Source organism: Rhinoderma darwinii, unplaced genomic scaffold (genome assembly GCF_050947455.1).
Source record: "Rhinoderma darwinii isolate aRhiDar2 unplaced genomic scaffold, aRhiDar2.hap1 Scaffold_490, whole genome shotgun sequence".
Taxonomy (NCBI): Eukaryota; Metazoa; Chordata; class Amphibia; order Anura; family Rhinodermatidae; genus Rhinoderma; species Rhinoderma darwinii.
In genome coordinates this window covers 155,176-169,615 of record NW_027464037.1, presented here as the reverse complement: position 1 = coordinate 169,615, position 14,440 = coordinate 155,176, and the positions used below count along the sequence as shown (strand labels likewise).

General features: G+C 44.8%; 1 protein-coding gene across 1 annotated transcript; it reads left to right on the top strand.

Annotated features, from left to right (window-relative positions):
• Positions 1 to 552: 552 nt before the first annotated feature.
• Positions 553 to 3,382, top strand: LOC142720087 (oocyte zinc finger protein XlCOF29-like). Its single transcript, XM_075848806.1, has 3 exons — positions 553 to 716; positions 1,180 to 1,423; positions 3,288 to 3,382. The coding sequence occupies exons 1-2, from the start codon at positions 639 to 641 to the stop codon at positions 1,396 to 1,398; spliced, it is 297 nt and encodes a 98-aa protein (XP_075704921.1). The 5' UTR covers positions 553 to 638; the 3' UTR covers positions 1,399 to 1,423; positions 3,288 to 3,382.
• The last annotated feature ends 11,058 nt before the right edge of the window (positions 3,383 to 14,440 follow it).

Below are 14,440 nucleotides of genomic sequence, written 5' to 3'. Positions count from 1 at the left end.
CAGGACTGGCGGGACCTTCTGCACATTCACACGTGACCGCCGGTTCCCATTAACCATGGTTAGTATCTGTCTTTCAGATGTGAATAAAGTTGCTATCCGGTAAAATAATCTACAAGGAATAGGGAAATACTTTAATAATTAAGAATTTTAGATGTCTCTGAAGATCCAGGATCTCTGAGGTAACTTCTAATATCTGTAAAAACTTATATTAGGGGTGTATTCATTCATAAAGGGCATCTGTCACACTGACCACCAGTCTGATCTGTTGGCAGCAGATTATATAGCAGGAGGACCTGAGCAGATTGTGTCTCTCCATTCTTTTCTATAGGAGTTACAGGAACCGCCTAACAAGGCCACCCAGAGGTGGAGCCGCATCTATCAGACATTTCTGCCATATCCTGGGGAGAAATGTCCGTGTTGGGAATACCCCTTTATTCCATGTGGTGACGGCTCTGAGAAGATGTTTCTCTCAATGATGAATAAGTGAGGTTCTGTATGTCACACATGATGATGTCCCCTGTATGATTTCCATCTTCTCCTTTCTTCCTAAAGACGTCTGCAGTACTAGATCCTCCAGTTCCTCCAGTTTTCTCATCTTCTCCTCCACAACGTTCCTTCTCCTGAATGACCCACCAAGGATGGACAAGCACAGGAATGAGATGAGCAGAAGAATATTAGACTTCACCTTGGAGATCATCTACCTGCTGAGCGGAGAGGTAAACTTTTCTACATTATAGAACAAGTCCCACATAGGGAAGGGACAATACATAATAGGAAGAATCCAGTGTCCTGTATAACAGCGTCCAGACCTTCCAAGTGACGTCAAGAAGCTGAAGATCAGCCACCAATATGGTCAGTTATGTGTCATGTCACCAATGCAGCAATAGTAATGTAGAGTAATGAGAATGACCAGGAACCAGGAGGATCAGGATGACATCTATATAGAAACCTAGAAGATGACGGCAGGAGGACAGCACATGGTCCATCTAGTCCCCCCAATATTATTTCCTTTTTAGTTTTGGCCTCGTTCTATTTTCTCAATGTCTTTTTGTAGGTGAGGTCTCCAGTATTACAGATGTGGGGTCACTAGAGGTCTATACAGCGGGGTCACAATCTCCCTCTTTCTACTGAGGGGGGAATACTGTGTTCAGTTCTCTAAGTGTCTTTCTCCATACACAGGAGTACACAATAGTGAAGAAGACATCGTGTGACTGTACGACTCCCATCATCCATGAGTCAGGAGGATGGAGCAGTAGTCCCATCACAGAGCCTCCCCCTCACTCCCGGATACATGAGAAGAAGATCTTAGAACTGATCTACAAGATGACGGAGCTGCTGACTGGAGAGGTGACACTGCTGGGAAATTCTACAGTAACCGCACTGGAGGTGTCTCGGTGATGACTATCTGTAAAGGATCTGCCAGGTACTACGTCTGTGTATACTCCCGGGATTAATCAGTCGACACCTGAGGCCAGACCTCTTAGACTGACACCGGCTCCCACCAACCAGGGTGGCAGGCTCAGGAGTAGGAGAGCCTATCGCGGCCTGGTCAGTCGGAGTTAGCTCCGCCCCCTGTCCATTTATACCTGCCGTATTCTCTTCCTCTGCTTGTTGAGGCCTTAATACCGTCATGTGCAGTACATATACACGTGTGTACAATGACATGTAATGTAGGAGCTCCACAATTTCGGCTCCTTTTACATCACATTAGATCCCTACATTTCGTGCTGCCGGCTGCTCATAGTTCTGCATTACAGGTCACATTACATTGTACAGCGCTGGCGGCCGTTCTGGATACAGGAGCCATGAAGACGAGCAGGACGCGCTGTCTCCTAATGCAGAGTTATGGGCAGCCGGCAGCGAGGACTATGGGCAGTCGTGCTGTAGTCAGAAGTAAACCTGGTAATACAAGTCATGTAGAAAGACCATTATCGGCACACTCCGGCAGTATAATAGTTTCCTATATAATGTCAGTATAATCGGAGGTTCTCTTTAATATTACAAGTTATGGGCACTAGATTCTGGAGATGGGACGGTGATCCAGGGATTTATTCTGATTTCCGGATTTGGAGTCGGGGAGGAGTTTTCCTCTAATGAGACAATTGTCATCCACCTCATGGGGGTTTTGTCTTCCTCTGGATCAACACGGTCGGATTATAGGTTGGTCTTGATGGACTTGTGTCTTTCTTCATCCTTAGTAACTGTAACACAGAATGTATGAAGCTAAATTTACCACGAATATAAAGTACAACGTGTTCTGAAAAAACAATCTCACAATGTCTTGGATAAGTAAAATCTTATTCCCACTTATGATACGTCTCCACATGGCGTAAACACGGCGGAACGTCCAAAACTCATTTTTGGCGCGACGTGTAGATGAGATTTGTTAAAATCTCATCCTCATTGCTACTACTGTAATACGCTGCAGATTTCCTCGCAATTAAATACTTTGCAGAAAATCTGCATCTTATCAGCCCCGTGTGCACATACCCTTAAAGTGACACGTCAGATTTGAGAAATGGTTCTCTTAAACAGGTCAAAAATAGGCCATGGATTCCACTCCCAGAGGAGTCCCTGATATCACTGTCCATATATGGACAGAGACGTCAGGGGCTCCCTCTAGAAGCACAATTTCCAGCCAAGTTGACGGCAACGCAAATGATTCCGCTCCTAGAGGGAGCTTCAGTGGCGCTATCTACAGGGGATGAGGTGCTATCTGCAGGGGTTTGGCATAAGTTTGATTAAACTAAGGGGGAGATGTGCCGGCACTTGTGGAGAGAGCCGGCGGACAGAAAAGTACAACCCTGTTCCATTCTGCCAATATTTATTTATGTGACACCTGCCCAGGGCATCAGGAGTTGGAAAGTATATAGCCATGTCGTGAAGGGGTTAATTAATATGTATAGAAAATATTGCCTACAGAGGTGTACACAGCCTTTAAGAGGCTAATAAGCAAGTGACACCCAGACCATTTTTGGTTGCAGGTAACTAAATAGAGGCGTCCTGTGTCCCGCCACTTTCATGTGTATCCGCGTCCACAGAGGGCAGATACAGGTAAATATTATGGCGGAGCAGGGAGCCAGTTACGCCCCGCCGTTCGCTCTGGTAGGGCACAGTCTCCTTTAGGCCTGTGGCTTACAAGGTGCAGGGACCTCGACACCGGTAGTGAGGACCTCAACATTGTAATTCCGGCTCTGATCAGTAAACATAGAAGTGTAGAGAGAAGTGTGTGATCTATAGCCAGATATACAGTAGTCATGTATTCAGTCACTGTGTGTTTCCTACAGATGGATCCAGTAGGAGAAATCCGCCAGAGAGATGTCCCAGTCCTCTGTATTCCCAGGACTGTCCAGAGGAAAATCCCAATGTCCCAGAGAATCATCAGGTAGATGAAGCTGAGCCGTATACCAGATCTATATAGGGGGTGTGGAGCTTTTTGGTCCTCCGGTCATAGATGGGGTCATAGAGTTTGGTGGTTTCTTATGTTGATCTGTTAGATTCTTCGCACTCTCTGCTGTATTGTACTGAATTGTTACATATGTGAAATCATAGGGAAGATCTGACTGATATTAAAGTGGAGGATGAAGAAGAAGAGCGGGTGAGGGGCGCTCAACCGTGTAAGAGTGAAGTGGAGGAGGAAATTCCAGGAGGTGTTACCAGAGGTCAGTAATAATGAATTTAGAAAGTGAACTCCGTGGTTTATTAACTCCTTAACGCCGAAGGACGGAAATATATCCGTCCTCAGCAGCTGCTAGTTCGCGCAGGAGGACGGATATATCCGTCCTGTGAAGGCGCGGGTACTGCCAGTGTACCCACGCGATCAGCGGCAGGAGCACGGCTGTTATACACAGCCTGGCTCCTGCTGCAACTGCCGGAATCGAAGCGCGCTCCGATTCCGGCAGTTTAACCCATTAAATGCCGCTGTCAATAGTGACAGCGGCATCTAATGTGTTTGACAGAGGGAGGGAGCTCCCTCTGTCACCCGATCGGCGCCCCCGCAAACAAATCGCGGGTCGCCGTCGGGTTTCCATGACAGCCGGGGGTCTAACAAAGACGCCGGAGGCATGACCTAACAGGCTGCCTGTCAGTTTTACACTGACAGGCAATAATGCTTCGGTATACTAAGTATACCAAAGCATTATATATGCGATCGGCACATCGCATAGTGACGTCCCCTGGTGGGACTTAAAAAAAATATGTCAATCAGTTAAATAAAGTTTGTTAAAAAAAAAAAATAATAACTACAGTCAAAATCAAATAAAACTACTTTTTTTCCCAAAAAGTGGTTTTACTCAGTAAAAGTGTCAAAACAAATCACACATGCACATATATGGTATCCCTGCGATCGTAACAACTTGACCAATAAAATGAACACATTAATTAAACCGCCGGATGAACGGCGTCCAAAAAAACTGCAAAAAACAACGGCAAAATTCTCTCTTTTCTCCCATTCCCCCCATAAAAAATAAAATTAAAATTAATCTATAAGTCCTATGTACCCAAAATAGTACTAATGAAAACTACGCATTGGCCCGCAAAAATCAAGCCCCCATACGGCCACATCGACGGAAAAATAAAAACATTACGTCTCTTGGAATGCGGCGATGCAAAAACAAGTAATTTTTTTCTAAAAGGGTTTTTATTGTGCAAACGCAGGAAAACATATAAAACCCTTACAAATTTGGTATCCCCGTAATCGTGCCGACCCATAGAATAAAGTGAACATGTTATTTACGCGGCACTGTAAACGGCGTAAATTTATAACGTGAAAATTAATGCTGGAATAGCTGCTTATTTTCAATATTCTCCTAAAATAAAGTTAATAAAAGTTAATCAATATATTATAAGCATCTAAAAATGGTACAATTACAAAATACAACTCGTCCCGCAAAAAACAAGCCCTTATACGGCGATGTCCACGGAATAAAAAAAAAGTTACGACTCTTGGAATGCGACCGTGAAAAAACAAAAAATAATCCTTGGTGATTAACGTGCAAAATGGCCCGGTCATTAAGGGGTTAAGCAGGACCTGCTGTGTTTTTTGTTGTTGTTTTTTTAACCACATTCCTCCCCTTATACTTGGCGTCCTCCAGATTCCAACGCTGTCTTTTTCTTTTTTGCCCCCCTCCATGTTGTTCCACTACAGCCCTTACTCCGTTTTGCACCTAACATATGCGTGTTGTAATTAAAGGTACAAAGAGGAGACACCATCTCTCCTCAGTAGGCGTTGCCTCACTTTTTGTTGTGACGCTGTCCAATCAGAGCGGACCGCTTCACAGCGATGCAGAAAACCTGCTGATTTTGTGAAATTTCCTGCAGGTCTTTTGCATCGCTGTGAGGCTGTCCACTATGATTAGATAGCGTCACAGCAATGAGCGAGTCAACATCTACTGAGGAGAGAAAAGGTCTTCTCCTTTCTGTTCTCTTTAAGGTGGGGTTCCTCCTTAGTTCTACATTACAGTAACACGTCAGACACTGTATTATACATAGTGCAGCACCTGAGGGAGCTGTGACTGCACATAGAAGTTCTCTACAAGGTGTTCTCTGAATCCGGTCATGCACTAGGTTTAGCATCAGATTTTGGGGGGCAGCGGCTGCGATTAACAGCTGCACTCTAGGCCGAGATCTAGGAAAGCTCAGTTCAACCACTTACAGAGAATGTGTCATCAGAAAATGATCTATTGTTTAAATCAAGTTTCTGTTAAACATATTTTTTATGATTTTTTGGTGGGTTTTTTTTATATTATTTTTTTGTCTTTATCTAATCTTGCAGTTTGCCCTCTGGCCAATGAGTCTCATAGTAGACTGCTCCTTACAGTTCTCAGCAGTCATCTCATTATCATCACAGGCAGGATTACACTGACAGGTAACATCTATATATGTAGATAACAAAGAATCCACCATTCATAATAGACTGACCCTTCCTGTTCTGTAGAGATCATTTCTCAGCACTCATCTCATTATCATCACAGGCAGGATTACACTGACAGGTAACACCTATATATAGATAACACAGGATCCACCATTCATAATGTACCATCTCATTATCATTACAGGCAGGGTTACACTGACAGGTAACATCTATATATAGCTAATACAGAATCCACCATTCATAATAGACTGATCCTCCCTGTTCTGTAGAGAACATTTCTCAGCACTCATCTCATTATCGTCACAGGCAGGATGAGGGTATGTGCACATGACCTCTTTTCAGACGTAATTGAGGCATTTTATGCCTCGAATTACGCCTGAAAAGACGGCTCCAATACTTCGGTAAACATCTGCCCATTGCCTGCAATGGGTCTTACGATGTTCTGTGCAGACGAGCTGTCATTTTACGCGTCGCTGTCAAAATACGGCGCGTAAAATGACGGCTCGTCAAAAGAAGTGCAGGACACTTCTTGGGACGTTTTTGGAGTTGTTTTCTCATAAACAGCTCCGTATTTTCAGGCTTATTTTGTTAATCTTGTGAACATATCCTTACACTGACAGGTTACATCTATATATAGATATCACAGGATCCACCATCCATAATAGACTGATCCTCCCTGTTCTGTAGAGATCACTACTCAGCATACATCTCATTATCACCACAGGCAAGATTACACTGACAGGTAACATATATATTTAGATAACACAGGATCCACCATCCATAATAGACTGACCCTTCCTGTTCTGTAGAGATCACTTCTCAGCATACATCTCATTATCATCACAGGTAGGATTACACTGACAGGTAATATATATATATATATATATATATATATATATAGTGAAGGAAATATGTATTTGATCCCTTGCTGATTTTGTAAGTTTGCCCACTGTCAAAGTCATGAACAGTCTAGAATTTTTAGGCTAGGTTAATTTTACCAGTGAGATATAGATTATATAAAAAAAACTGAAAAACACATTGTCAAAATTATATATATTTATTTGCATTGTGCACAGAGAAATAAGTATTTGATCCCCGACCAACCATTAAGAGTTCAGCCTCCTCCAGACCAGTTACACGCTCCAAATCAACTTGGTGCCTGCATTATAGACAGCTCTTACATGGTCACCTGTATAAAAGACTCCTGTCCACAGACTCAATGAATCAGTCTGACTCTAACCTCTACAATATGGGCAAGACCAAAGAGCTTTCTAAGGATGTCAGGGACAAGATCATAGACCTGCACAAGGCTGGAATGGGCTACAAAACCATAAGTAAGACGCTGGGTGAGAAGGAGACAACTGTTGGTGCAATAGTAAGAAAATGGAAGACATACAAAATGACTGTCAATCGACATCGATCTGGGGCTCCATGCAAAATCTCACCTCGTGGGGTATCCTTGATCCTGAGGAAGGTGAGAGCTCAGCCGAAAACTACACGGGGGGAACTTGTTAATGTTCTCAAGGCAGCTGGGACCACAGTCACCACGAAAACCATTGGTAACACATTACGCTGTAATGGATTAAAATCCTGCAGTGCCCGCAAGGTCCCCCTGCTCAAGAAGGCACATGTACAGGCCCGTCTGAAGTTTGCAAATGAACATCTGGATGATTCTGAGAGTGATTGGGAGAAGGTGCTGTGGTCAGATGAGACTAAAATTTAGCTCTTTGGCATTAACTCAACTCGCCGTGTTTGGAGGAAGAGAAATGCTGCCTATGACCCAAAGAACACCGTCCCCACTGTCAAGCATGAAGATGGAAACATTATGTTTTGGGGGTGTTTCTCTGCTAAGGGCACAGGACTACTTCACCACATCAATGGGAGAATGGATGGAGCCATGTACCGTCAAATCCTGAGTGACAACCTCCTTCCCTCCACCAGGACATTAAAAATGACTCGTGGCTGGGTCTTCCAGCACGACATTGCCCTGAAACATACAGCCAATCATCTCATTATCATCACAGGCAGGATTAAGGTCTTATTACACGGCCCTGACAAGGACCGTGTAGACGACTGCCGATCAATGAGACAGCTTGTTGATTGGCGCTCATTTGCTCCTGTCACAAGGAGCTATATATGGGACCGACAACTCGTTACTCCGATCACTCGTCCCCATACATTAATATCATGTCGGTAGCACGGCTCAGGGAGATGTGCTACCGACAACGATAATATTTTGGTTTTCAAAAACGATACGATCATCTGCTGATCGCTCCCCTGTTTACACAGGGCAATTATCGGCAACGAGCGTTCTATGAATGACTGTTTGCCTGATAATTGGCCCATGTAAAAGGGCCTTTACACTGACTGGTATCACCTATATATAGATAACAGAGGATACACCATTGACAATAGGTGATGGACACCGCTCCCCTCCTCCCCCTCCCTGCACAATGACCTCTGCACAGGTCACAGAGCACACCTAGAAAACTGTGCAGTAGAAGTCAATGGCTCAGCTCCAGACTATTGATTCCTAGGACCCATGTGGCTGCTGTAAACCATATCTCTTAATGCAGTTAACCGCTCAGACAAAATGGCTGCCTCCATAACCCCTTCACGACTGCCATACGGCTTTTTTTTAAGTGTCGTTACTTTTTTTCTCTTCCATATGGTGTAAAGTATTACAAATTAAATAATAATTTGACATGTTTTCCTATGTTGGCCACCAGGGGGAGCACTTCCCAGAATTACAGCAAGGTGAATAAGGCAAAGCAACCTGACTCACAGCTGCTGTAAATGTGGGAGGGAATCTCATCCTACAAGCCATGAAAAGGTGTCTTCAAATTGCTAAGCAGTGACCGGCAGCCATTTTGGGTGTGATTCTGCAGCTGGCAGAAGCTATAGGACACACCAAAAGGCTAAGGGTATGTTCACACGCTTACTAAACAAAGGGAAACCAGATCCTGATTTTCAGCCATTTTTTAATCAAACTCGTGTTTTTTACGGCCGTTTTTGGAGCTGTTTTTATATAAAGTCAATGAAAAATGGCTCCAAAAACGTCCCAAGAAGTTATGTGCACTTCATTTTGACGGGCGTCTTTTTACGTGCCGGTTTTGGAAAACGACCATGTAAAAAACACCCTCTCGGAACAGAACGCCGTAATGGGCAGATGCTTGTAGACGTTCTGCTCAATGGCGGATTATAATATGGGCGGTTCGGGCGGCCGCCCGGGACCCGAGGCTCCCAGGGGGCCCATCGCCGCCCGAACATCACACAATCTTAAAAAACTATGCAGCGCTGCTAGCTTCCGTGCTGTCCCGCTTCCAACTGAATCTGTGTCCGCAGGACGCAGATTCAGTTGGGTTGAATGCTGGAGCCTCGCTCCAGCATTCACTCTGCCGTGAGCGGCTCGGTGCAGGCAGGCGTGATGTAGTGACATCATCGCGCCTGTCTGCACGGAGTCACTCACGTGACAGTGCAGAGGAGGAGAAGCATCCCCCACCGCCATGGGAACCGGGATAGGTAAGTAATTATGTTATTTTTATTTATTAGGTACGTACAAATGGAGGCATTATAATGTGTCACAGCTATGGGGCATTATACTGTGTAGCAGCTATGGGGGCATTATACTGTGTCACAGCTATGGGGCATTATACTGTATAGCAGCTATGGAGGCATTATACTGTGTAGCAGCTATGGGGGCATTATACTGTGTAGCAGCTATGGAGGCATTATACTGTGTCGCAGCTATGGGGGCATTATACTGTGTAGCAGCTATGGAGGCATTATACTGTGTCACAGCTATGGGGGCATTATACTGTGTCACAGCTATGGAGGCATTATACTGTATAGCAGCTATGGGTGCATTATACTGTGTCGCAGCTATGGGGGCATTATACTGTGTAGCAGCTATGGGGGCATTATACTGTGTAGCAGCTATGGAGGCATTATACTGTGTAGCAGCTATGGGGGCATTATACTGTGTAGCAGCTATGGAGGCATTATACTGTGTAGCAGCTATGGAGGCAATATACTGTATAGCAGCTATGGAGGCATTATACTGTGTCACAGCTATGGAGGCATTATACTGTGTCACAGCTATGGGGGCATTATACTGTGTCACAGCTATGGAGACATTATACTGTGTAGCAGCTATGGAGGCATTATACTGTGTAGCAGCTATGGAGGCATTATACTGTGTAGCAGCTATGGAGGCATTATACTGTGTCACAGCTATGGGGGCATTATACTGTGTAGCAGCTATGGAGGCATTATACTGTGTAGCAGCTATGGAGGCATTATACTGTGTAGCAGCTATGGGGGTATTATACTGTGTAGCAGCTATGGGGATATTATACTGTGTCACAACTATGGGGGCATTATACTGTGTCACAGCTATGGAGACATTATACTGTGTAGCAGCTATGGAGGCATTATACTGTGTAGCAGCTATGGGGGCATTATATTGTGTAGCAGCTATGGAGGCAATATACTGTGTCACAGCTATGGAGGCATTATACTGTGTCACAGCTATGGGGGCATTATACTGTGTCACAGCTATGGAGGCATTATACTGTGTAGCAGCTATGGAGGCATTATACTGTGTCACAGCTATGGGGGCATTATACTGTGTAGCAGCTATGGAGGCATTATACTATGCAGCGCTGCTAGCTTCCGTGCTGTCCCGCTTCCAACTGAATCTGTGTCCGCAGGACGCAGATTCAGTTGGGTTGAATGCTGGAGCCTCGCTCCAGCATTCACTCTGCCGTGAGCGGCTCGGTGCAGGCAGGCGTGATGTAGTGACATCATCGCGCCTGTCTGCACGGAGTCACTCACGTGACAGTGCAGAGGAGGAGAAGCATCCCCCACCGCCATGGGAACCGGGATAGGTAAGTAATTATGTTATTTTTATTTATTAGGTACGTACAAATGGAGGCATTATAATGTGTCACAGCTATGGGGCATTATACTGTGTAGCAGCTATGGGGGCATTATACTGTGTCACAGCTATGGGGCATTATACTGTATAGCAGCTATGGAGGCATTATACTGTGTAGCAGCTATGGGGGCATTATACTGTGTAGCAGCTATGGAGGCATTATACTGTGTCGCAGCTATGGGGGCATTATACTGTGTAGCAGCTATGGAGGCATTATACTGTGTCACAGCTATGGGGGCATTATACTGTGTCACAGCTATGGAGGCATTATACTGTATAGCAGCTATGGGTGCATTATACTGTGTCGCAGCTATGGGGGCATTATACTGTGTAGCAGCTATGGGGGCATTATACTGTGTAGCAGCTATGGAGGCATTATACTGTGTAGCAGCTATGGGGGCATTATACTGTGTAGCAGCTATGGAGGCATTATACTGTGTAGCAGCTATGGGGGCATTATACTGTGTAGCAGCTATGGAGGCATTATACTGTGTAGCAGCTATGGAGGCATTATAATGTGTCACAGCTATGGAGGCATTATACTGTGTCACAGCTATGGAGGCATTATAATGTGTCACAGCTATGGAGGCATTATACTGTGTCACAGCTATGGGGACATTATACTGTGTAGCAGCTATGGGGGCATTATACTGTGTAGCAGCTATGGAGGCATTATACTGTGTAGCAGCTATGGAGGCATTATACTGTGTAGCAGCTATGGGGGCATTATACTGTGTAGCAGCTATGGGGGCATTATACGGTGTCACAGCTATGGAGGCATTATACTGTGTAGCAGCTATGGAGGCATTATACTGTGTAGCAGCTATGGAGGCATTATACTGTGTAGCAGCTATGGAGGCATTATACTGTGTAGCAGCTATGGAGGCATTATACTGTGTAGCAGCTATGGAGGCATTATACTGTGTAGCAGCTATGGGGGCATTATACTGTGTCACAGCTATGGGGCATTATACTGTATAGCAGCTATGGAGGCATTATACTGTGTCACAGCTATGGGGCATTATACTGTATAGCAGCTATGGAGGCATTATACTGTGTCACAGCTATGGGGGCATTATACTGTGTCACAGCTATGGAGGCAATATACTGTATAGCAGCTATGGAGGCATTATACTGTGTCACAGCTATGGAGGCATTATACTGTGTCACAGCTATGGGGGCATTATACTGTGTCACAGCTATGGAGACATTATACTGTGTAGCAGCTATGGAGGCATTATACTGTGTAGCAGCTATGGAGGCATTATACTGTGTAGCAGCTATGGAGGCATTATACTGTGTCACAGCTATGGGGGCATTATACTGTGTAGCAGCTATGGAGGCATTATACTGTGTAGCAGCTATGGAGGCATTATACTGTGTAGCAGCTATGGGGGTATTATACTGTGTAGCAGCTATGGGGATATTATACTGTGTCACAACTATGGGGGCATTATACTGTGTCACAGCTATGGAGACATTATACTGTGTAGCAGCTATGGAGGCATTATACTGTGTAGCAGCTATGGGGGCATTATATTGTGTAGCAGCTATGGAGGCAATATACTGTGTCACAGCTATGGAGGCATTATACTGTGTCACAGCTATGGGGGCATTATACTGTGTCACAGCTATGGAGGCATTATACTGTGTAGCAGCTATGGAGGCATTATACTGTGTCACAGCTATGGGGGCATTATACTGTGTAGCAGCTATGGAGGCATTATACTGTGTAGCAGCTATGGAGGCATTATACTGTAGAGCAGCTATGGAGGCATTATACTGTGTCACAGCTATGGGGGCATTATACTGTGTCACAGCTATGGAGGCATTATACTGTGTAGCAGCTATGGGGGTATTATACTGTGTAGCAGCTATGGGGGTATTATACTGTGTAGCAGCTATGGGGGTATTATACTGTGTAGCAGCTATGGAGGCATTATACTGTGTAGCAGCTATGGGGGTATTATACTGTGTAGCAGCTATGGAGGCATTATACTGTGTCACAGCTATGGAGGCATTATACTGTGTAGCAGCTATGGAGGCATTATACTGTGTCACAACTATGGGGGCATTATACTGTGTCACAGCTATGGGGCATTATACTGTGTACCAGCTATGGAGTCATTATACTGTGTCACAGCTATGGGGGCATTATACTGTGTCGCAGCTATGGGGCGTTATACTGTGTACCAGCTATGGAGTCATTATACTGTGTCACAGCTATGGGGGCATTATACTGTGTAGCAGCTATGGGGGCATTATACTGTGTCACAGCTATGGGGGCATTATACTGTGTAGCAGCTATGGAGGCATTATACTGTGTCACAACTATGGGGGCATTATACTGTGTCGCAGCTATGGGGCATTATACTGTGTAGCAGCTATGGAGGCATTATACTGTGTAGCAGCAATGGGGGCATTATACTGTGTAGCAACTATGGAGGCATTATACTGTGTAGCACCTATGGAGGCATTATAATGTGTCACAGCTATGGAGGCATTATAATGTGTCACAGCTATGGAGGCATTATAATGTGTCACAGCTATGGAGGCATTATACTGTATAGCAGCTATGGAGGCATTATACTGTGTCACAGCTATGGAGGCATTATACTGTGTCACAGCTATGGGGGCATTATACTGTGTAGCAGCTATGGAGGCATTATACTGTGTAGCAGCTATGGAGGCATTATACTGTGTAGCAGCTATGGGGGCATTATACTGTGTAGCAGCTATGGAGGCATTATACTGTGTAGCAGCTATGGAGGCATTATACTGTGTAGCAGCTATGGAGGCATTATACTGTGTAGCAGCTATGGAGACATTATACTGTGTCACAGCTATGGAGGCATTATACTGTGTCACAGCTATGGAGGCATTATACTGTGTAGCAGCTATGGAGGCATTATACTGTGTAGCAGCTATGGAGGCATTATACTGTGTAGCAGCTATGGAGGCATTATACTGTGTAGCAGCTATGGAGGCATTATACTGTGTCACAACTATGGGGGCATTATACTGTGTCACAGCTATGGAGACATTATACTGTGTAGCAGCTATGGAGGCATTATACTGTGTCACAGCTATGGAGGCATTATACTGTGTCACAGCTATGGAGGCATTATACTGTGTCGCAGCTATGAGGGCATTATACTGTGTAGCAGCTATGGAGGCATTATACTGTGTAGCAGCTATGGGGGCATTATACTGTGTCACAGCTATGGAGACATTATACTGTGTCGCAGCTATGGGGGCATTATACTGTGTAGCAGCTATGGAGGCATTATACTGTGTCACAGCTATGGGGGCATTATACTGTGTCACAGCTATGGAGGCATTATACTGTGTCACAGCTATGGAGGCATTATACTGTGTAGCAGCTATGGGGGCATTATACTGTGTAGCAGCTATGGAGGCATTATACTGTGTCACAGCTATGGGGGCATTATACTGTGTCACAGCTATGGGGGCATTATACTGTGTCACAGCTATGGAGACATTATACTGTGTCACAGCTATGGGGGCATTATACTGTGTCACAGCTATGGAGACATTATACTTTGTAGCAGCTATGGAGGCATTATACTGTGTCACAGCTATGGGGGCATTATACTGTGTAGCAGCTA